Genomic DNA, 24,928 nt, shown 5'->3' on the forward strand with positions numbered 1-24,928 from the left:
TAATTTACCAGTCTACTAGACACAACAAGAATTTCATGCTCATGTTTTTATTCTAAAGATCCTTTCCGGTCCTTTTTAAGACATATAGTACAAATACTCTGCTTGTAATAAGTTCACTAACTTTTTCCACCAAAACGTTTGATTATCTAGCTAAAAATTATTTACTCTACAATGGCCCCCTCACTGAAAATTGGTGAATTTCAACTGCAACATTTCTCCTTATTCACTTAAGTAAATTCTCCCAGCAGCACTTCGAAAGCCCAACAATTTAGTGGTTTTTTTAACCCAAAACCAACATTTTTTGTTGGAATAGGACACCAGGAAGTTACTGGTCCAAGCCAAGATCTGACACATTAACACCACCCTGTGAAAAAGCAATTTGTTGATTTTGAACAAAAAATATACAGTGTGTTAATTTGTTGTGCTTGTAGGCATATTTTATTATGCTGGACGAGCCAGGGAAAGTTTTCAGCTTTACACAGATGGTTTTTCAGTCATTATGCTAAGCTAAGCTAACCGGCTGCTCGCTGTAGCTTCATATTTAAACAGACAAACATGAGAGTGGTATCAGTCTCATGAAACTATCGGCAAGAAAGCAAATAAGCGGATTTTTGAAAACATAATCAGACTTGTGAGTTTGAAAAATTCTGCAACAAGTGGAGTTTTATTCTGAAAATAAGGACGGAAGTTGCGGCACTTTGAAGAGAGGCGGGTCTCGGCGAGCAGCTGCGGCAGAGCTTCAGAGCGACGACCGCAGAGAGCAGAGACCCGCGGAGCTCGTAAATCTTCTGTCTTTACTCGAGTTCAAGCAGTCAACAGAGCGGGAAGACATTCTTCACACAAACCAGGATTTGTATTTGTTTTATGTAAACATTTTTTTGGGCCTAAATATGCTGCTGTGTTCACACTTCGGAAGGAGAAGAGGCCAGCCTTAGAATAAACTCACCACAAGTTGAAGACCTCTCCTCAGACGAGGAAACAAAGGTAAGATAAACCATGTTGATCAAATATCAGAAAACCTGGTAAGAATCAAACACCATACTTCCTTGTAAAAAAAAAAAAAAAATCATTTTAGTTACAGCTCAGTCCTCTTCCTCTTTCTCCTTCTGTATTTCTCTCTTTTTCGTTCATCTCCACCTTTCGTGAATTTTTTTTTTTACTGCAATCTTTACAATATGCCTTTTTCTTTATTGAATGAAGCCCTTATTGAAATCTCTGCTGTATCTACAATATAACATTCATCACCACATTAAACATAATATTTGACACTAACTAACCTATTATATGGGCACCTACAGGGGGCTGCGCTGCAATCACGCAGTTATACTGCAGGTTAGATCTCAATGTCTAATTTCTCTTTTATTTATTGTTAGATTACTAACTTTAACTATTTTATCTATCTTGTTTGGAGACCAGTTGCATGTTTTTACTCCCCTCACATTGGGGAACTGGAATTAAAAGCTATTGTTGGTGTGAGACAGACAGTTAATGGAGGTCAAATCTGATAAAATATCATTCACAGTTTCATCAGTTCAGAAACATATGTTTAATATCTGTGTAAATCAGTTGGGATCCCTGCATTCCTGTCACCAGAGAGGTCAGACATTGAGTAGAGGTCAATGCCCTATTTGATCTCTGATGCCAAAGTTGTGTGAGGACCTCAAGTCAAGACATCCTCCGCTGCAAACATGGTACACACCCTTCTCCACTCTGTGGTGAAAGAAAACACAAGAGTCAGCTCATTAACAATACTGAGGGATGAGTTGACTGACATCAGCCACAATGTCATAGGGCTGCAGCTAATGATTATTTTCAGTAGCGATTATTAATCTGCCAATTGTTTTCTCATATAACCATTTTGTTATTAACATGTCAGAAAATAGTTGCCCATTAAGATTTCCAACAGCCAAAAGGTATGTATTTCAAACTTACGGTCGATTAATGAATTAGTCACATAGATAGATAGATAGATAGATAATCGAATGTACAGTGCAGATAATCAAATTAATCGTTAAGGAAAATTGATTTTTAGTTAGATTCAGCCCTACAAAAAGCAGTGTCTGGTTGAGGCTTCTTGTCACATATGTCTGATATCATATGTCAGATGTCTACGAGTTGTTATAAGTTCCACCAAAGAGGCATTTCCTATCCAAACCTCTCACATGGTTTCATTTAAGTAACTGTTCAGATGATCCAATATTTCAATAAAAAAAGCAAAGATTAGAAAATATCCTCAAAACTGAAAAAAGATTTGTGTATCAGAACTTATTTTTTTCTTTATTTCTCCCATTAATGGTCTCTCAACCCTCAGATTTATATGGTTATATTTTAGAGGGGCCCGACCTCTGGGTTGGGAACCACTGGACTGAACTATCTAACTGTACATAAAGTAGTAAAAATGTGTTAATTAACTGTGTATAGAGTAGTTAAATTAGCTAACTGTACATAAAGTAGTTAAATTAGCTAACTGTACATAAAGTAGGTAAACTAGCTAACTGTACATAAAGTAGTTAAATTAGCTAACTGTACATAAAGTAGGTAAACTAACTAACTGTTCATAAAGTAGTTAAAATAGCTAAACGTACATAAAGTAGTTAAATTAGCTAACCGTACATAAAGTAGTTAAATTAGCTAACTGTACATAAAGTAGTTAAACTAGCTAACTGTACATAAAGTAGTTAAACTAGCTAACTGTTCATAAAGTAGGTAAACTAGCTAAACGTACATAAAGTAGTTAAATTAGCTAACTGTACATAAAGTAGGTAAACTAGTTAACTGTACATAAAGTATTTAAACTAGCTAAACGTACATAAAGTAGTTAAATTAGCTAACTGTACATAAAGTAGTTAAACTAGCTAACTGTACATAACGTAGTTAAACTAGCTAACTGTTCATAAAGCAGTTAAATTAGCTAACTGTACATAAAGTAGTTAAATTAGCTAACTGTACATAAAGTAGTTAAACTAGCTAACTGTTCATAAAGTAGTTAAATTAGCTAACTGTACATAAAGTAGTTAAACTAGCTAACTGTTCATAAAGCAGTTAAATTAGCTAACTGTACATAAAGTAGTTAAATTAGCTAACTGTACATAAAGTAGTTAAACTAGCTAACTGTTCATAAAGTAGTTAAATTAGCTAACTGTACATAAAGTAGTTAAACTAGCTAACTGTTCATAAAGCAGTTAAATTAGCTAACTGTACATAAAGTAGTTAAATTAGCTAACTGTACATAAAGTAGTTAAACTAGCTAACTGTTCATAAAGTAGTTAAATTAGCTAACTGTACATAAAGTAGTTAAACTAGCTAACTGTTCATAAAGCAGTTAAATTAGCTAACTGTACATAAAGTAGTTAAATTAGCTAACTGTACATAAAGTAGTTAAACTAGCTAACTGTTCATAAAGTAGTTAAATTAGCTAACTGTACATAAAGTAGTTAAACTAGCTAACTGTTCATAAAGCAGTTAAATTAGCTAACTGTACATAAAGTAGTTAAATTAGCTAACTGTACATAAAGTAGTTAAACTAGCTAACTGTTCATAAAGTAGTTAAATTAGCTAACTGTACATAAAGTAGTTAAACTAGCTAACTGTTCATAAAGCAGTTAAATTAGCTAACTGTACATAAAGTAGTTAAATTAGCTAACTGTACATAAAGTAGTTAAACTAGCTAACTGTTCATAAAGTAGTTAAATTAGCTAACTGTACATAAAGTAGTTAAACCAGCTAATTGTAGATAAAGTAGTTAAACTAGCTGATTGTATATAATGTAATTAAAACTAGCTAACTGTACATAAAGTAGTTAAACTAGCTAAGTGTACATAGAGTAGTTAAATTAGCTAACTGTACATAAAGTAGTTAAACTACCTAACTGTAGATAAAGTAGTTAAACTAGCTGATTGTATATAAAGTAATTAAAACTAGCTAACTGTACATAAAGTAGTTAAAACTAGGTAACTGTATATAAAGTAATTAAAACTAGGTAACTGTACATAAAGTAGTTAAACTACCTAACTACATAAAGTAGGTAAACTAGGTGAGTGTATATGAAGTAATTATAACTACCTAACAGTACGTAAAGTAGTTAAAACTAGCTCTTGAGCAACAGTAACATGCTGCTCTCACATTGATGCATCATGATTAACAATCTAAAAATGTGATATATAATAATCGGAGTAACATATCGGATAACAGTCGCAGGAGACATTTTACTGCAGAATGAGTACTTTGACCTCCAGCTGTTTGTTATGTTTGTTCTGGCTCAGTGTGATTCCTGAAATGTAAATGTTTTGAAGAGAGGTGTGCCAGTTCTGCAATGGTGACCGTGATGTACTTGGATGTTTATTGGGATGCTTTGCCTAATTTCGCCTGACTGTCTGTCTGCTGTTCCTGTTGTAACTTTAAAAATTACCTGTAGTAGTCGTGTACAGTGGTGGAAAGTAACTAAGTACATTTACTCAAGTACTTGTACATTTTACGCTGCTTTATACTTCTACTTCACCATGTGTCAGAGGGAAATATTGTACTTTTTACTATGACTCCATCGTCACAGACATTTTTACTCTACTACATTTTTTTGAAAACACATGATGATCTTGTAAAAGGAAGTATAGTATAACACGCACATGGACTTTTCTGAATTCTGAGTACTTTTACTTAAGTTAAATATCTGACTTCTTCTGCACTCCTGGTAAAAAAAACTTGTTTTATAGATGGAGAACAGTCTGATAGCTCCAGACAAACAGTTTTTGCTGCTTCCCTTCTCTGATAAAAAAAACAATTTGCATCTGTATGGGAGTCTGCACACAGACCGTTCAGTTTATAATGCAGGTGCAAACTGAGAAAGAAACCCCCCGTAGATAGTACATTGAAACTTAATGCAACACTGCAAGCAACACTTCTCACAACTGAAACTATTAATTGCAGTTGGTTGTTATTATTATTGAAAAAATGCTCCCTGATGATATAGTCTATCAACAAAACATATCCTTGAAATCTATTAAATACACTCAAAAAGACACTGAACAACATCCTTACATCCCCAGTGTACAGAACACATTAATCACTATCAATTAAAAAAAAAGTTTTACTCGTTCCAGCTTCACAAATGTGAATATTTGCCTAGCCGTGTGATAGTAAATTGAAGATCTTTGAGTTTTTGGCAGTTGGTCAGGCAAAACAAAACATTTGAAGATTATTTCTAGACATTTTTTCATCTAAAAAAATACAAATAGACACTATAATTAGCACATTAATCAGTAATGAAAATAACTGTTAGTTGCTGCCCTTGTGTAAAGTACATTGTCAAGATGTAGCATCTCCTATTTCTCTGTAAAGTAAATTAACATTTCAAATACATGTCAAGCATAATAAAGATGACTCTAAAAGTAGGCTACATGTGCAGGAGAACCACGTGCACGAGTTGTGAAATGCTGACCAGCTCACTTTCAGCACTTTTGTGGTTTGATCCTGCACTGACACATGCCAACAAGTGCAACTAGAATTGCAAATATGCCCATATGCTAACTTATACAAAGTCAAAATAGTCTTTTTCTTCTTGACATGGCAGCCTTTCACGAGTGAACACTATTACAAGACACGGTATCAGATAAAAAAATGTTAAATAAATAAATAATTAAACAGTACATAGAGAAGTGAAAGACCTAGACCACAATTGAATGAAAAGAAAACAACATCCACAGCAAGAGTTGCTTGAAAACTAAACAGGTTGAAAGTCTAGTCCAAAGTCGAAGTCCAAAAAAGCTCATCTGAACTATATTTTAATCTGGTGAGCATGGACTCAAAAGATCCAATTGGTACCATTGCATTAATTTAAAATCTGGAGCTTTAGCTATTATTTGGAGGCTGTAATGATACCCACCCTAATAACTTCACATTTTCATAAAATTGGTATTTGAATTTGTCTCCTAATAGACAGAAAGTGAAGGAATTAAAGGGATTGCTGGCATTTTGCACTTCCAATACATAACAAATACAAACCTAATTTTATGGGAGAACAACTTTTCAGTTGTTTCTGTTACAAGATACAAGGTGTGGAAGTTGATAAGACCTTGCAACATCAATCATGAAATGTAGACATAAGCAGGCGAGGTGTAAGTTAGATATTAGAGATGAGATAACAGAAATCCCCTGAAGTCATGCAGAAACAGCTTGGCGTACTAAAAGTGTACTTTATTTCCCCTTTATTTATTTCTGCATTTTAACACATAGTCAGCAGTTCAGTCTTTTTTTAAAATTTTCAGGGACCATCTAAACTTTAACCCTTCTTTTCACACCGAGATTAAGGTGAAACATGTCTTGAAGAAGTGACCATGGAGGGGACAATTACTGAACAACCGACTTTATTTACTATGTTTTGGTCATAAAAATTGGAATTTTGATGATGATATACTAGTTGTTTGAAAAAAAAAATTTATTTAACTCTGTTTACGTCGTTTAGTCAAAGTTGCATTTGTAGTGTGAAGATGCATGTTTCAAGCATTTAATATTACTTTGTGCTAACTTTTTCAACCGTTTATCCATTACATTTAGCTTACAGTTTCAACTGTTTATTTAGTACTTTTAGCTAACTGTTTAACTGTTTATCCTTCACTTTTAGCTGTTTCACCTGTTTATCTATCACTTTTAGCTAACTCTTTCAATTGTTTATCCATCCCTTTCAGATATCTCTTTCAACTGTTTATCCATCACTTTTAGCTGTTTCAATCCTTTATCCATTTCATTTAGCTAACAGTTTCACCTGTTTATCTGTGACTTTTAGCTAACTCTTTCAACTGTTTATCCATCACTTTTAGCTGTTTCACCTGTTTATCTATCACTTTTAGCTAACTCTTTCAATTGTTTATCCATCCCTTTCAGATATCTCTTTCAACTGTTTATCCATCACTTTTAGCTGTTTCAATCCTTTATCCATTTCATTTAGCTAACAGTTTCACCTGTTTATCTGTGACTTTTAGCTAACTCTTTCAACTGTTTATCCATCACTTTTAGCTGTTTCACCTGTTTATCTATCACTTTTAGCTAACTCTTTCAATTGTTTATCCATCCCTTTCAGATATCTCTTTCAACTGTTTATCCATCACTTTTAGCTGTTTCAATCCTTTATCCATTTCATTTAGCTAACAGTTTCACCTGTTTATCTGTGACTTTTAGCTAACTCTTTCAACTGTTTATCCATCACTTTTAGCTGTTTCACCTGTTTATCTATCACTTTTAGCTAACTCTTTCAATTGTTTATCCATCCCTTTCAGATATCTCTTTCAACTGTTTATCCATCACTTTTAGCTGTTTCAATCCTTTATCCATTTCATTTAGCTAACAGTTTCACCTGTTTATCTGTGACTTTTAGCTAACTCTTTCAACTGTTTATCCATCACTTTTAGCTGTTTCACCTGTTTATCTATCACTTTTAGCTAACTCTTTCAATTGTTTATCCATCCCTTTCAGATATCTCTTTCAACTGTTTATCCATCTCTTTTAGCTGTTTCAATCCTTTATCCATTACATTTAGCTAACAGTTTCACCTGTTTATCTGTCACTTTTAGCTAACTCTTTCAACTGTTTATCCATCACTTTTAGCTGTTTCAATCCTTTATCCATTTCATTTAGCTAACAGTTTCAACTGTTTATCCATCACTTTTAGCTGTTTCAATAATTTATCCATTTCATTTAGCTAACTCTTACATTTGTTGATCCATCACTTTTAGATATCTCTTTCAATTGTTTATCCATCACTTTTAGATATCTTTTTCAACTGTTTATCCATCACTTTTAGTTGTTTCAATCGTTAATCCATTATAGACAGCTAACTGTTTCACCTGTTTATCCATCACTTTTAGCTAACTCTTTCAACTGTTTGTTCATCACTTTTAGCTGTTAACTGTTTATCCATCACTTTTAGCTAACAGTTTCAATCATTTATCCGTCACATTTAGCTAACTGTTTCAACCATTTAGCCATTACTTTTAGCCGTTTCAGTCATTTATCCATTACATTTAGCTAACTGATTCATTCATTTAGCAATTACTTTTAGCCGTTTCAATCATTTATCCATCACTTGCAGCTGTTTCAACCATTTAGCCACTACTTTTAGTTGTTTCAATCATTTATCCATCACTTGCAGCTGTTTCAACCATTTAGCCACTACTTTTAGTCATTTCAATCGTTTATCCATTACATTTAACTTACAGTTTCAACAGTTTATCAATTACTTTTAGCTGTTTCAACTGTTAATCCATTATGTATAGCTAACTGTTTAAACTATTTAGCCATTACTTTTAGCCATTTCAATCGTTTATCCATTACATTTAGCTAAAAGTTTCAACTGCTTATCCATTACGTTTAGCTGATAAATCGTTAATCCATTATGTATAGCTTACTGTTTCAACCATTTAGCCATTACTTTTAACTTTTTCACTTTGTATCCAGTACTTTTAGCTAACTGTTTTAACCATCTATTACATGTTTTTTTCACATACCCTATCAGTCCTGTCAGATACATTTAAGTATCCCTTCATTAACACTACATCTCATGTTCCAAATGTGTTCATTTGAATTTAATTCATAGCTAACTAAGTAGTCTTTTCACATACCCCCTGGCGACTGCCAATTTTACCACTCAATGAATTTGAGGTATGTTTAAGGGATCTTCTACCCTCAAAAAGATAAACATGAGGACTAACATTCAGGAATTTAAGGTAATCTTAAGAGCTGTGTACATAGAAATATGACGAATCTCTTGATCAAGGGATGTTTGTTAGGCCCATGGGAAAAGGGAATTTAGTGGGTATTTTACAGCACTATATCTACTCCTATGGTACTTGAGTTCAAAGAAGAAATGTGTAAACTTGCAAAGCGCTCTACAGCTGCATGAGTAAACTGAAGATAGAGTCAGGTTTTTTGTCACGATATCTCACCACATCCTTCACTTTGTAACCACAAAGAGAGGGAAGGTTTTTATTCTTCACGTCTGTGGGAAAATAACCAAATGTAACACCCAAGATACAGTAACTGCTATCATGGGATTCAAATTCTGACTGTAGCCTAAATTCAACATTTGATCAAACTCTTTAATTGGAGAATTTAATTTTCACTAATGATGTGTTGACCTCTGCATTCATGTCCTGTTTGTGTATCTGGAGGCAAACAGTAAATGAGGAAGTGGCCTTTGTCACTCTACATGATTTAAAAATAGATTACAAATATTTTTTTTCCAATTCCTTTACTCTCTACATGTCATTTCATGTCCTTCATTCATGTCAAGAGCTTGCAGCCTGATAGCTGTGTCACACATGATCACAGAAGTAACAGGAACTATTAAACAATCAAACAATGCAGAATAACGTACGCTGTTGGTGTTTTTAGTGTTTATATGCAGTCAACATCTTGTTCCCTGTTATCATACCCCTAAAAACCAAACAGGAGTCTGAAAAATTAAGACTATTGTGTAAGAAATGTTCAAAATCAACTCTATATCTTGAAGTCTTACATGCAGATGCACCTTGTTAACTAAAATTAAAATAATTAAATGTGCTCCTTTACATGTATTTCATGATTTAAATGCATTTGACCTTTATCATTTTTATTAAACCTAATGTTACCCATACGTAATGAAGAGTTATATGAGAGTTTTATGAGAATTTTATGTCTCTATATTCTTGTTCTTGCCAAAGAATAGTTTGACATTTTGGGAAATACATTTATTCATTTCTTGCAGAGATGTTATGTTCTGAAATAGTCCATCGCACAACCCCCCATGAAACTGCAATGCGTCATTGCAGTTTCATTGATTATTCTGAGACTACAAGCTGCAAAAACACTTTTAATCAAAAGATTGGAAATATGATAAATTCAGTCAAACTACAAACTGTAACAAACTGTTCATACTACACTTTGAACAGTTTTAAAATCATCTTGTGACTTCTGAAAGACAGTCTTGTGACCCTGACAAAACCACAGCTGGTAAGTATTAGTCTAAAAACAGTGACATCTCACCAGCATGTTGACACTTCAGAGAGAGAAGTGTCTCTCTGCAGAGATCAGATTCTGGTCTAACGTGCACTTTGAAGCTCCATATATAGACACAACTGATTTTAACTGTGTAACTTTATGCTGAAAAGCTGATATTAGTCATTTTAAAACTGCATTTTTCTTTCTCCCTGCACAGAAACACTCGGCATTGAATCTCTGATCCCCCCTTATTCTTCATTTGTTAAATCTTTCCGACACTTCAGCCAGTCGTGATGGAAGCCAGAGGAAAGTATGATTTTTCTGCAACAGCAGAAGACGAGCTCAGCTTCAGAAAGGGCGATATACTTAAGGTCAGTGTTTGTTGATTGGAAGATGAACTCAACGTGGCTTCAAAATGTTTTATTAACTTTGTATGACGTCTCGTGTCTTTATTTTTTCTGATCAGATTTTAAGCCCACAGGACGATTGGTATAAAGCTGAGATGCACGGACAGGAAGGATTTGTACCGCAAAACTACATCGAGATGCAGAATCCGAGGTGAGAGCTATCAAACCAGCAGTGGACCTGGAAAGCAGTTTATTACTTTATTTAAGAGGGCATTCAGTTTAATCCTAACTCAACTTCTGCGAAACTAAAGGCACAAATCCTCCGGATTCTACCTGTGCAAACCATTTCAAGGTCCCAATATCACAGCGACAACAGTGTCTAATTTTGCAGCAGGACTGCACATAAAACACAGCAAGAAGATAAAAAAAAAGTTTGTGCCTCTGCCATTCTTTGGTTCATTGTTACTTGGACTAATTCTGACTTCCTGATAAACTCCAAAAAGTTCCCTTTCACAACGACAAGGAACAGGACTATAATCAAAAAGAACTAAAAGATTATTATGGGTCATTTTGGGGCTTGTGGACAAAAAAGCCGTACTTTTTAAGCAAAAATAATAACAGGTTATGTGACACTGACTGTTAAGTGTGTGTGTGTGGTTTACACCAGATGAACAGCAGCATTATATCGTGTGTGTTTGTGTCCAGATGGTTTCAGGAAAACGCCACTCGCAGCGCTGCAGAGGATCTCCTGAGGCACAAAGATGTGGGAGACTTTGTGATCCGAGGCTGCCAGAGCTCCCCTGGAGACTTCTCCATCTCTGTCAAGTGAGTGAAGACCTCAGAAAGTGCACTTTAACGGCCTCTGGTCCTGGCTCTGTCTTGAAGTCTTCTCTGGTGTTGACCTATTTCATGTCTCACTCTAAATTTGGCTAATTTGCTAAACCCCCTCCCCTAATATATTAAATCATAGCTTAGCTTCACAGCACTGTAGTACAAGAGATACTAAATATGTTTCTATGGCGCTTCATTTTTTAACCCTCTCTTAAATAAAAAATACAATAGAGAAATTGTAAAGAATAGATGAAACAGTGTGTTTATCTACTCTTGAGTAAAGTTAGCATGTCCGGCTAACTGGCTTACCTACATAAAGTAGTAACACAGCTTTACCATAAGTGTGTATGTTTTGATGTTGTAGTGAGAATATTGTAGATTTATTGTGCAGCGTGCAGTTGAGGTGGATGGTGGGTTAAATTACACAATGCTGTCTCATAAAGGCTGTTGTGGTGATCAGTTCAGTACCAGTTTAAAGTGGATTTCTTTGATCAGGCTTCGCTGAAACCCTAACCCACCAGAAAGATGAATTAGTTCATGTTAATCTGTAACTAGCCAGTATGCTACTTGTTAGCAGTGTGGTTATCATATGTGTTCACAGCAAGACAGTAATGTTTCTGATCAGATACTGTGGGAGAAGATATAAAAAGCTGATGTCTAAACAGAAAAACAATCAGATTTATTAGGGATGTCAGAAACAATCTTGTGGTTGTTTATTGTCATTTATCCACACACCAAGTATACAAATGAACAAAATGCCGTTTCTCACGGTGCTGAAAATAAAATCACATTAAACAACTAACAAGACAAGATACCATACAACACAGTAACTAAAAATAGACGAGACAAGAGAGCAGATCTGTATCTGTAAAGCAGAGTGAACATGGAGTTGCTTGTCCATAATAAAGTGCGTAGAATGACCCAAATCTGAATCAAGCATCAGAAGCAACAGAAGTGAAAAGAAACAGCAACAGAAGTGCACGCCGCTTTAGGTAGATGTCCTGGATCCAGGGGAGGTAGACCCCAGTGATCCTCTCGGCTGTCTCATTACGCGCTGCGTGGTCTTCAGCTCTGACGCTCTGCAGGTTCCTACAGGCGATAAAGCTGTTCAGGATGCTCTCCACAGTGCTACTATAGAAGGTGGTGGGGATGGGCGGGGGGAGGCTGTCTATGCAGAAAGTGGAGGCGCTGTTGGGACTTCTTAACTGCGGAGGTGGTGTGGAGGAACCAGTTGAGGTCATCAGCATTGTGCACCCCAAGGAAATACTGAGCCATTGATGAGCAGAGGGGAGTGGTCGGCTGGTTTCCTCCTATCCATGACTTTGAGGTTGTTGCAGGGATTTTTTTTTGTTCCATTACAATTTAACAACATACCCACATATTAAAGTTGTATTATTAATAATCTGGCTGTGTTAATGAAATCTGTTAAAAGGTCAGTGACACTTAGTGGCCTGACTTAATCGTCTGAAAACCAATATTTCCCCTCTACGCCCATCAAAGGAGTAAACTCTGACTCATCAGTTGACCCTTGTAGTGCTTCTCTAATGTGCTGCAAACCCTGCAGGGCTTCACATAGTAGTTGTAGAGTAAACACGGCAGAAACAGAGTGCAGCAGCCCTCCAATGTGAGTTTCAGTTAGTTTATCTCTGCAGCCATTAAGACCACTCGTGCAAAAACCGCAACCTGAACAGTGGGTCATGCTTTCTTTAACTCTGTTCTCTGCTCTTAATTGTTAAAGTGTTTAACATGTTATGTGCTGATAACCTCTTTATGGCCACCAGGATGGGAGTTACTCTTTCCTAATAACAAATCTGTTAACAGAGAATAAAATTCCTCCAGTGCAAATGATCTGGTCTTCTATTAGTTGTGACTTAATTGAAAAAAAAGGCATGGAGAATATCAGACAAATATTGTAATTATAATAATTAATAATAAAAAAATAATTTAAAAAAATGAAAGCGCTGATATTTTACGTTTTACATAATATATCCTGTAAAGCATGTTTAAACTGAGCATTAATTATTCTGAAAAGAGAAGATGTTCCTTTAGTGATTCCCCTTAGGGGAAATTTAAAAATCCCCAGCATCACAGGGATTGTAAAAAGACAGAACAAAATACAATAAGAGTAGAATTATTGAGCATCAGAATCAAGTATGTAAAATATACGCACTATATACACAATCCAAAATATTTTGTATTGATATCCAAAACTTTCTGTGTAAAAAAACAGGTTAAATGGTCGTGCTTTATGGGAGTGTTTAGTTTAGTTTAGGGATATTATTATTATTTTCTGTACTTGGAATGGGCGGGGAAAACCAGACGCTGTAAATTTAAGCCTTGATCAGAAGTTGCTGTATTAGAAAACTGAACAGCCTCAAATAAATATTTTTGTTCACAAAAGTAAGAGAACTATTTATAGAGCAAGTTTTAAAAAAAAGTTAATATATTTATTGTTTATAAGGGGTGGTGATGGCGCATAGATAAGATGCTTGCCTTTGGTGGGGGAGACCTGGGTTCGATTCCCACTGTCAGACATCCACCATTGTGTCCCTGAGCAAGACACTTAACCCTAGTTGCTCCAGAGGCGTGTGACCTCTGACATGTATAGCAGTTTTAAGTCGCTTTGGATAAAAGCGTCAGCTAAATGTAATAAGAAATTGGATATTGACACATCTTACTCTGATGATACTCATTAAAAGTACATTATCTGTACATGATACTCGTTTCAGCCGAGTACTTGCTCAACCCTAGTAGTAATTTAATGTTAGCTTTTTAATCAACTGTTTATTATAATTTTTGGTAAATTCCATAATGATAAAATTAAATGGACCAATAGAAAACGTTACTTTACTTTATTTCTAAGTGACATGATCTATCTATCTATAACCCTCTAGTCAAGCTGAAAAAGGGGTGGTGATGGCACAGTGGGTAAGACACATGCCTTTGGTGTGAGAGACCTGGGTTCAATTCACCACTGTGACACATCCATCAATGTGTCCCTGAGCAAGACACTTAACCCCTGGTTGCTCCAGAGGCGTGTGACCTCTGAGATAAATAGCAATTGTAAGTCGCTTCGGAGAAAAGTGTCAGCTAAATGAATAAATGTAAAAATAAAAAGGCAAGAAAGACTGAAACAATATTTGAAACATTAATTTATTTATACTCCTCCTAAATATTTAGTTTTTACTGAATGTAAAAAAGCTTCTTGCACGTTTCTCTTGTAGTTTTGTACACTGACCAGCAGAGGACAATCCAGCAGAGGAAACAGCTGAACCTCTGGACTTATGGAGCTCAGGGAGTCATCATGTCTTCAATTCCAGCTAATATAACACTTTGACACCGTCGTGTTTTAACTTCCCTCAGACACGAAAGTGACGTTCAGCACTTCAAAGTGATGAAAGACAACAAAGGCCAGTACTTCCTGTGGTCTGAGAAGTTCACCTCCCTAAACAAGCTGGTGGAGTTCTACAAGAACACGTCCATCTCTAAAACCAGGGAGATCTACCTCAGGGATGGCAGCCCAGACTGTAAGAGCTCCCCCATGACCCAGTCGGTAAGTGCATACCTTTGATTTTTCAAACTAGACTTCTTTAACGTCACCAAAAGGCCACAGTAACCTGCTAAGGTGGGTTACTTGTTAAAAATGTATCTGGTTTTCTCTGTGGTTCAGAAACAGATTGTGCATGTGCAACCACAGTCTTTGCATCAAGAAGTCTGCTTACAAATAGTAGTTAGGCTGTAATTAACTAATCTACCAGGTGTTCTTCGATTCATTGTTACCCAGCGTCCAAGGTAACGTCTTCAAATATCTAGTTGTGTCCAACCAACAGTCCAAAACCCGTAAAGAAAGAAATTATTCAGTTTATAATCATAGAAGACAAAGAAAACCAGAAAATATTCACAATGAAGAAGCTGGAAAGTGAGTTTATTGGCATTTGTGCTTGAAACAAAGAGACTCAAACAATAATCAAAATTGCAAAGTTGCAGATTATATTTCTGTGGAACGATTAACTTTCTAGATATGTTGCATTTGCATATAGTAGGGTTGAGCGTTAAGGGGGCAGGGCTTGTTGGTATTGTCAGATATCCACTATGTGTTTTAAAAACAGGCATGAAAATGTTTTAATAACGGAAATAGCAAGAGCACAATGTATTTTATATTTTAGAAAATACACTATCTGTATGTTGTGTAACACCTTAGTGCAGCAGCAGTGTGTAGAAATGAATGCCGAAGCCTTGTTTTACATCGGTTCGAAGAGGCAGAGTCGCCGACTATATGCGCTTCGGTGATCGTGTAAAGGACAAGCTCCTGAAAAGGAAATGAAACCAAAGAAGTTTCGAAGGAGAGACAGAGACAGAAAACAAGAACGAGTGAGTTGAGGAGGGACAGGAGAGATGTTTCTATGAGAAAATAAAAGCATCCAGTTAAAAAGTCTGAGCTTGATCCACGTCTGTTTAAGCTGAAAACTGTAAAGTCCCTGTGCAGTTTTAAGAACCATAATGATCAGAATGAACTGTAACATCTTTTACTCTCTGAAGACTGTTATTATGATGTTTCAGCAGACAAACGTTAAAAATAAAATCATCACTACAGTTTGTATTCCATATAGCTTGGTTGGTTTGATCCGTTCATTCATGTTCTTTACTTTAAAATAATTAAATCTTTCTTTACAGTTGTTTTAACTAATCAGTAGTTCTGTTAAAAACACTGTGATGACAACCTGCTGACTCAGATATTCAATTAATGAATGTAAAATAGAGAAAATAAAGCAATTGAAGAAGCTGTAACCATTATATATAGTTATAGTAATATTTCTTATATAAAACTAAATGATTAAACGAAATTTTCATTAAGGCATGGTTGTCAATCTATTAATTAATTCACAAACTTCTCACTTAAGCTCCAGTTATTCATTATTGCAACGTTAATGTGTGTCTTGGTCAAATTTGTACACCAGTTTCTCAGTTTCAGTGTATTTTGTGAAAGTTAAATGAATGCTTGCATTTTTCGTCATATAGAAAGTTAAATGAGGAAGCCTGCAAGCTAACTGCCTGTTAATTAGACTGAAATGTCTTGGCTATTTTTACATGAACGTTTTTGATATATTTTTACTTACTTCTCTATAAAAACCAGCTGTGGTTCACAAGGCTTACACGTCTTTATGCACATCAGATGAAAAACAACAGAAATGAAAACTGCCTTGTTTATTTTTAATAATCTACTGTAGTTCCTCATGTACCTAGTTTGATTCAGAGTGCGCTGCTATCTATTTCCTGTGTGTTTCCGTACTATAGGTGAAGAGGGGAAGTTTGCCTGAACAGCGTAATGCAGCTGCTGTCGCTGCTTTACCCCGCAGGCCTTCAGACCAGCCTCCCAACCAGCTGGTACGCACTTTCTAGCTCTGCTTAACAACTTTTGTAGAAAACCACAGATCCAATGTGACCATTTTGACATGTTTGTATGCCTTAGTTTCATGTTAGGCAAACCTTGGTTTTTGTGACCATGAGCATATGCAATTGTTTGTAAGTAACCAACCTGTTAATATCCAGTTTGAGCTTGGCTGAGATTTAGTTGGAGACAACAGCTGCGATACTGTATGACTGTAGTCTCCCACCCAAGCTATTATCAGTAGTCACTGTCACCAGCATCATTTAGCAATCTGTTGATTATTTTCTCGATTATTCATAGTTTTCAGTCATGTGACATAGCGGCTCACACTGTGAGTCCCCCGTAGAGACGGCGCAAAAGCAGTCAAATTTAATTTTTTTATCACCTTTCAACTTAAGAAACAGAAAGATATGAAAACAAACTGCAAGTTTTGGGCTTATCCGATCCATATAACGTTACAGCATCCGCTGCAGCATTTCTACCGTTGAAAAACAGCCAGGTCACTGCCACCACTCGACTGGGGTAATGTTTACGTTTACCTTGTGGGGAACACCTCACCTTTACACAGCCCAGGCTTGTCTCCTCCTCGATTAGTGCATCCGAAAGCACAACAACCATCCAGCATTTCCAGCAACTCAAAGTAACAGTGTATCACTTGCTTATTGGTTGGCAGGTAGCCGAAAATAACGTCTTCTTTGCCCTCCAAGGGAGCGTTTTCCTTCGAATGTGACGTCACGTGAAAACTATGAATAGATTGGTTGGTTGTTTTTAATATGTCAGAAAATAGTGAAACATGCATCAGTGTTTCCCAAAGTGCAAGAGGATGTCCTCAAATGTCTTGTTTTGTCCACAACCCAAAGAAACCAGAAAAACAAAATCACCTTGGAATCAAAATATTTTTTAACAGATAAATAGTTGGCCATTAATTTAATAGTCAACAACTGATTGATGAACTGTTGCAGCTCTATTTACCACACTGACAGTGATAGTCTTTTGTCTTATATGCCTGACATCATCCTAAGCCTTGGCTATTAATACGTTTGCTTTAAGTAGATCATTCATAGTCGTTGTCAGAGATTTGTATCTTCATTTGTTTTCACAGCCTGCTACACAACAGCTTTTCAGCATCCAGTTTCTCTCGTTTCCGTTTGATGACACGATGGTCTATTATTCTGATGCACCGCCTCACTGGCACCTCTCGCCATGTTCATTTTGATTTATTTAACTATTTTTACACTGTCAACTAGGCTATATATAAACTGATATTGTCAGAAGAATTTTACACAATTGAGCTGTCAAGTTTGCATTTGTTATACCACCTGGAGCAGCAGAAGTGTCGACCACTGATCCATCACTTTTAGCTATCTGAAAAGACTGCTCGCTTGCTAACTAGTTTCACAGATTCTCAATCACAACACAAAGTGTCCAGGTGTTACAACTGACTCGATATGTGGATACATACTTTTTCAAATAAGTTAAAATACTCCTTCAAGCCACTGCAGAAGTAATCCCTGGGGAACAAGTGGCCCTGTTTGGGAATCTACCATTGTGACTGGTAATATTTGGCTATCCTTAATTGTTTTTCCTTCTCTTCCAGGCTAAGAGAGTGGGTCTGGAGGAGCGAGCTCACACCATCGGTCACACAGGGAGAAGCAGCCCCATCAGCTCTGCTTATCCTCCCCGTCGCACGTCTGAAACCATGCCTCTCCCTCAGGTCAGCCTGCCGTCCTCCCTCCTGTGCTGAGAAAAAAAACATGCCTCACGTAGTAGTCCAGGCTACAAGTCATGTTTATTTTCACCAATTATTAATTTGTAAAAAGAAAAACAAAGCTGTGAAACAATTCCCAAAGAGAGTTAATATATACTAATATCAAAGAGAGAAAAACATATCCTCTAATTTGATAATGAAACTGGATTTTTTTCTTGACGACTGACAAACAATTCAGTGATTATTAACCTTCATAACTGATTTACTTTCTGTCCCTTGACTCGTTTCATAATTTCTATAGTAAGCCAAATGTATTGTAAATCCTCCAGTTAGTAATTTATGTACTCAAATTCCAATGCATTCAATCAAACTAACATACCATTTTGGTTCCCTAAATTCTGTAATCCGTGTATTTAATATTACTATATATCCTGTTACGTCCCACCCTTTGGTGGCAACATGGGACGAACAACATCCCAACACTGACCCAAACTCAACACAAATAAACACCTTTAAAACAACCAAATCAAGTGAATTTATTAACATAACTAGACAATTAAGAACACCAAAAACACAATACAAAAATGCCCCAGCTGGGAAGCAGCAAGGCTAGCAGTACCAAATCAAGAAGGGTCCCCTCCTGACACTTGCACAGCAGCCCGCCTTCAAAGGCCAGGTGGACCTTATTCGGTAATTAGCTGGAGCACTCCCAGAACAGAACTGAAAGACAGAAAACATGGACACAGCACAGGGAAATACATACAGCCGTAACACCCCCACCCTTAAAACAAAGAATAACTTTGTTGTCACACAATCACATGTACAACATCAACATGGACCAAATCTAGCTCACAAGTGTTCACTGTGACAAGTTATTCTTAGGAATGCACTGGACCGAACTGAGGTATGACTTACCAAGGCTGTATGTTTAGGTAAACCCAAGTAAATTTACAAAAATAAATCCACGAGACAACACTACAGGTGCACTAATCCAGGTTTGCACTCAAGTAGGCACATACAATGTTGCTGAGAGCACCCACATGGCAACTCTTCAAGCCTCAATATGCAGCAAACTCTAGACAATTAAAATCAACCAAATTGGAATTACTGCAGCTTACTAAAGAAAAGTGAACGTGGGTCAAATGTGGAACATACCTAATCCCACATGCAAGGGATAACTAAATTGGCACTGGATTTAAGAACAGCAACCACACTTGTAGCCAAATCAGCGGGTGCCACTTCCACAAATTGGCCACTATCGTGAGGTGAAAAGACCACAAAACCAAACACAAGTTACTGCATTTACCTACACCCCTGTAACACTGGTGACCCGCACAAAAGTGGAGCACAACAGCCACACACCAAAAGGGTCAACACAAGTAGACCAACTACAAGGTAGCTGCCATACACAAACAGCAATACACCACGACCCAACAAAAGTGAACTGTCGCAACACAATATGGGCACCATGTGGTCATCAACCACCTACACTGGTTACTCGAGGATTTAGGAAACCAGCAACACAACCGAACCTGATGTGTACCCCCACCACTTTAAATCCAAAGGTCTGTGGTGTTAGCACATCCCAAACGCACAAAAAAACTAAAATTAATGTTCTGTAACTAAATACACAACCGCAATAACACACGTGTGACCACACCAGAAGGTGGACTGCAACAGCCACAACACAAAATGGTCACATTGTAGTAAACTACACACAAATGTTGCCAACTTACACCCAAGAAGCAACCGACGAGTGACCTACCAAATGTGGAGTACAGTTACCACTAAACAATGGGTCACGATCCACAAGTTATTGCAAACAAGAGTATTTCACAGCTGGAAGAGAAGTGACCAAACAAAGCAGTCATCTCAAACAAATACAGTAGCTAAAGCTGTTGTGCATAGTGCTAGGGACAACAAGCTGCATAGAGACACCCCAACCTACCTACCAAGATGGCTAAACTAATCTAGCTAGTCTTCAGTGGCTTGCCGAGCTCGAGGCAACTTTAAACGCTGAACTCAGTGCATCACCGAAGGCCACAGATGTAGCCATCTGCGATCCACTGAAGCGTGCCCCCACTCAGAATTGCCACCAAAAATAAGAAAGGCAAAAAAACAAAGTGGCAAGTTCTTTAAACCTGCCCGGTGGCTACCTAGTTAGAGTGCTCAACAGCAAAAACTCCCAAGCTACTGAGTTACCCCAGTCAAAAGCACAACATGTAGCCACAACTTACAGATATTCTAACAAAAGAGACAACCACTACACTCAAGGCCATCAGATGCACATCTTTATCTCACCTCATGGTTGTTCTATCCCGGACGAGCCCCCATTTGTTACGTCCCACCCTTTGGTGGCAACATGGGACGAACAACACCCCAACACTGACCCAAACTCAACACAAATAAACACCTTTAAAACAACCAAATCAAGGGAATTTATTAACGTAACTAGACAATAAATTAAGAACACCAAAAACACAACACAAAAATGCCCCAGCTGGGAGGCAGCAAGGCTAGCAGTCCCAAATCAAGAAGGGTCCCCCCCTGACATGGACACAGCACAGGGAAATACATACAGACGTAACAAATGTACCTGAAACATCACTGGGATTTAATTTGCTTTCCCTACTTTGTCTACTCATAGCAACAATATCATGATTAATGTTTTATGGTTACTTTTATGTAGGAATTCAATTGAATTTGCAGTAATGTTAGTTTACCTGTCCAATAGGATGAAAGCCGACTCTGTGTCTGTTCTGTTGGTCCCAAAACAAAGCGGTCTCCTTGTGACTCAAGCTTTTCTGATGTTGACTGTGTTTTCACCAAACATCGATCTGATTCTCGTCTGGCCTGATGGGCTCCAGCACAAAAAAAAACTTTGTTGTTGGTTTTTATCCTTACGTGGAGTTTGTGTTGGAGTCTGTATTGTGCTGGGAGCCGGTAGGTTTTTGGTTTTAGTGGACTCCATATCGTTATTTGCGGTGTTGTTGCTGAGTGTACAAAACAGATTCAACAGGCTTGGGAGCATGCATGTGCAGCCAATGGATTTCCTGGAAAAATCTGCACTTGAATGCACCGTGAGCCGCTGGTTGCAAGTGGCAACCCTCACTACTAAATGCCACTAAAACTTACACACTGAACCTTTAATCAATAAAGTTTGTTTAACTTACAAAATAAAGTTAGAGTCAGTTAAAGTTTTAAATGTAATCAGTTTCAGTAATTCTTTTGAGTTAAATTAATTTAGGTTTAGGTTAGGTTTAGGTTTTACAATTTGGGGAAAAACATTTGATCCCACCTTTTTTATGGGATGGAGCGTAGTGCAGAGAAATCTACTTGTTTATCCTGTAATATTGGCAAAGACATTATTTGTTTGGACTCTGATGAATTACGATTCAGGATGTTAATTGCCTTCAAAGTTGATCAATGTCAAGCTGACAGTTCTGCACAAATATGCTGTCCACAGTGGTTTATGGTTTCTTTGCACTGTTTGGTGATTTAAAAGACAAAACGTATTGCACTGGCTAAAATTAGCATACGCTTTGTGTTTTGTGGTCATGTCCTGCTGCTGAGTTGGGGATAATATCTTTGTCTCCATTTACTGTATATTAGTGTACAATATTCAATTCTGCATGGAATCTTCTAACTGACTGTGCTGCTCTTACTAGTATGTATTGTGTATTGTGTGTCTCATGCTGTATTTGATGCTTTGTTGATGCTTGTATGTTGTTTCTCAAATGTAAGTCGCTTTGGATAAAAGCGTCTGCCAAATGAGTAAATGTAAATGTGTGTGTCTGTTCCTTAGTTTGTTGTTGTTTGTCCTATGTGGGTAATTGTGATTACTTCTTCCATTCATCTTTTCATGAGCTTTCGAGATGCTCGACTGCTCCAATAATAATGGCTATTTACTGTATTGTTATGCAGAGAAGGAATTTATATTTTCTCCTATAGTTCAATCAATAACTGAAATGGTTCACTGGAGCCTCGGGATCGAATAAACAAGACAGGACAAAAGAAAAATGTTGTTTGTTTTATAACATGGGACAAACTTTTAAATTTATACATGACAAAAATGACACAATTTTGTTCCCATAAAATTAACTATTCTGTAAGATATACATCCACTATACGCTTTAGAAGGCATAAATCCAAACAGCTATTCAGTCAAAATGCAAAATCTGAATCACAGTTTTATTTATTTTTTCACCTCTTTTCCAGACAAGTTCAACGCCTACGTAACTTTAAAAGTGCAAAATGTGAAGAGCACCACCATCACAGTCCGTGGGGATAAGCCATGTTGGGAACAAGACTTCATGTTGTGAGTATCATCCTGTTGCTGTTCTTACTTTAAACAAATCACTTACTGAATGAGCTTTTATTTATCACTGGATTTTTACAATGAAGACCCAAATTATCAGTACAATGAAAATACATTTTGATGAATCTATGGCACTAAGTTTAGCTGAAGTGACATGAGTTTCAGTTTTGACCACTCTTGCCTTGGTTTCCAATTTCCTCCAGTTGCTTTTTTGGCTCAGTGGCTCACTGTCACTTATATTAGCAGCAACAGCATGTTCGGCACCAACCTCTTGGGATGCATTAAGACAATTGCAGAGAGAAGATGAATCTTCGGAGTGTGTGTCAGCCCTTAGATGAATACAGACCAGGTATCCACTGCTAGCTGACCTGCTAGCTAGGCCTTACTGAAATGGAAAGGGAGTGTCAGCCATCTGTGGGACTCCAGTCTGGCCGGCTGGCACAGGCTACTAAATGGGAATTTGTGGTTGGAGGAGGTAGGATGGATGGAAAGTGAAATTACATGCCGAGCTCAGATAAGTGGATGAGTCAGTGATAAATCGAATGAATTGTCCAGCCCAGTCTGATTCCACAGGGGAGCAAAAGTACAGATATAGCTCATGTAGAAATCCTACTTTTCTTTTTGTGCTTGCGGAGGTAGTGCTGCTTCTTGTATCCACAGCCTTAAGGACTTATTTTGGAGGAAATGATTTTTAGGGATGGGCCGGTTAGCCATTGCTGGTGGAGATGTGTGTAAATAGCAGAAGGACAGAAAGCACTACAACAGCCAATGTATGTTAGGTGGCATGGCTCAGATGGGGCAATTGTAGACATTTTTACAGCATGTTTTCTGAACTGCTCCTGCATTTTTGTTCTGTCCTCCAAAGCAAAATTGTTTACAAAAATGAGGCCTTGCTGTCTTTTCAGATAAATGGATTGGTACATTTTTCAGATTTCTCTCTAGAGTTCTTTTGTGTAACAGAATAGGTTAAATTCTGGGTTAAATATAACTTTTGTTTCAATAGCTTATAGCAAGTGCTTTTATTTTAATGTAAAGTTGGTCCTAGCAATTTGTTGAAATAGAGTCAATGCAATGGTTATATGCAACAGATACCAGACTAAATGTCTACAGCAAGCCTAGGTTCTCTGTGAGGCTTACTGTACAATTTTACCGGTATTTAGTCATAAAAAAAAAGGTATTAGACAAATTAAAATTGACTTGAATCTCTGGGGACCATGAATGGTTGTACATAATTTTGTGGCAGTCAATCCAATAGCAGACCAACTGACCATCTGAACGACCTTGCTGTGCCTAGAGCCACGGCTCTAGCATAGCTAAAAAATGTTAACTTTTCAGCCAAATTAAGCCAAGATGTCTAGATGTGTTTTGACCTGCAAATCACCATATCACTTCTTACTAGGTGGCTAGATGCACAATGACTCCTTCTCTATGGCCTATAAAAACACGGACTGTCCAGTACTATGTCACAGGCTGTCACTCTTTTCTGAAGTCCCTTTGTCAGTTGTTGCTTTTCTTCTTTTGGCAACTTGTGGTTATATCTGTCTGTGGAGTAGAGAAATACATTTTCTTTTATATTGGATTTTTGAAGGTGGTTTTACACTGGTGCTATGATTCTTTTATACTCTTTCTTTATTTTTTTTATTTTCTTTGTCAAGTCAAGCCTGTAACCTGACCTCTGATCCAGCAGGCTGAAGTTATTCTCTGCTTGTATTTTTTTTGTGCTTCAGTACTGACAGGTCTTGACACAGAAAGTAACCAATTTAAAACTTACTGGCTAATTTACTTGGATGGTGTTTTATATAACGTAGCTTTTCTCATTAATTTTGAGAATAATCAAATGTCTTGTACTTTTTCCTCATACAGTTCACATGGAGTTATCATACGCTAATACTGCATTAGTACCATAACACAGGCATTCTTTTTCTTAAATATTAGAATTTGATTAACGCATTCAATTTAAAACCAGTATAAGTAAGATTAGATATACTTTATTGTCATATACACATACATGTAGCGAAAGTCATTCAGTATATCATATTGTAATTGGTCCATTAGGGTTAGTAGGTGCAGTTTGACAAGAACATGAATTCATTTTTGTGTATAATTCCAAATATTTAGAAACTCTAAAAATTGTTCCTCTGCCATCTATTCTTATTCATAGCTTGTTGAAAAGAGGCCAGATCTTAGCTGCTCTTGAGGATGAAGTGGATGTGCAGCTGTGAGCAGTTAAAGGTGGTGTATGTGATTCTAAGACAATAAACATATTTTTGTCAAATTCAGCAAAAATTTCCTCACGGTCCGCTAGCTGTCCGTTCAGCAGCAACTGTAGTGACTGTTTGCAAACCCACAACTGATGTAACAAGCTAACG

The 24,928-nt window shown here is 36.8% G+C and overlaps 1 protein-coding gene across 2 annotated transcripts; it reads left to right on the plus strand.

The window, feature by feature from the left end:
• Positions 1-703: 703 nt before the first annotated feature.
• LOC123961039 (GRB2-related adaptor protein 2-like) lies at positions 704-18,292 on the plus strand. Of its 2 annotated transcripts, none has more exons than XM_046036143.1 (7): positions 704-984; positions 10,184-10,337; positions 10,433-10,524; positions 11,019-11,138; positions 14,508-14,697; positions 16,440-16,529; positions 18,131-18,292. In XM_046036143.1, exons 2-7 carry the CDS (start codon positions 10,260-10,262, stop codon positions 18,275-18,277), a joined length of 717 nt encoding a protein of 238 aa, XP_045892099.1. In that variant the 5' UTR covers positions 704-984; positions 10,184-10,259; the 3' UTR covers positions 18,278-18,292. The 2 variants fall into 2 exon arrangements, with proteins under 2 accessions (XP_045892099.1, XP_045892100.1); XM_046036144.1 differs by lacking the exon at positions 704-984 and adding an exon at positions 8,529-8,714.
• Positions 18,293-24,928: the final 6,636 nt, after the last annotated feature.

This window comes from Micropterus dolomieu, linkage group LG21, assembly GCF_021292245.1.
Source record: "Micropterus dolomieu isolate WLL.071019.BEF.003 ecotype Adirondacks linkage group LG21, ASM2129224v1, whole genome shotgun sequence".
Taxonomy (NCBI): Eukaryota; Metazoa; Chordata; class Actinopteri; order Centrarchiformes; family Centrarchidae; genus Micropterus; species Micropterus dolomieu.

Bases quoted from the DNA above. Each gene is read 5' to 3' on its own strand.
- LOC123961039 (XM_046036143.1), top strand. From the start codon at position 10,260: ATGGAAGCCAGAGGAAAGTATGATTTTTCTGCAACAGCAGAAGACGAG. The intron at 10,525-11,018 runs GTGAGAGCTATC...GTTTGTGTCCAG, and splicing joins ATCGAGATGCAGAATCCGAG to ATGGTTTCAGGAAAACGCCA. The intron at 16,530-18,130 runs GTACGCACTTTC...CTTCTCTTCCAG, and splicing joins ACCAGCCTCCCAACCAGCTG to GCTAAGAGAGTGGGTCTGGA.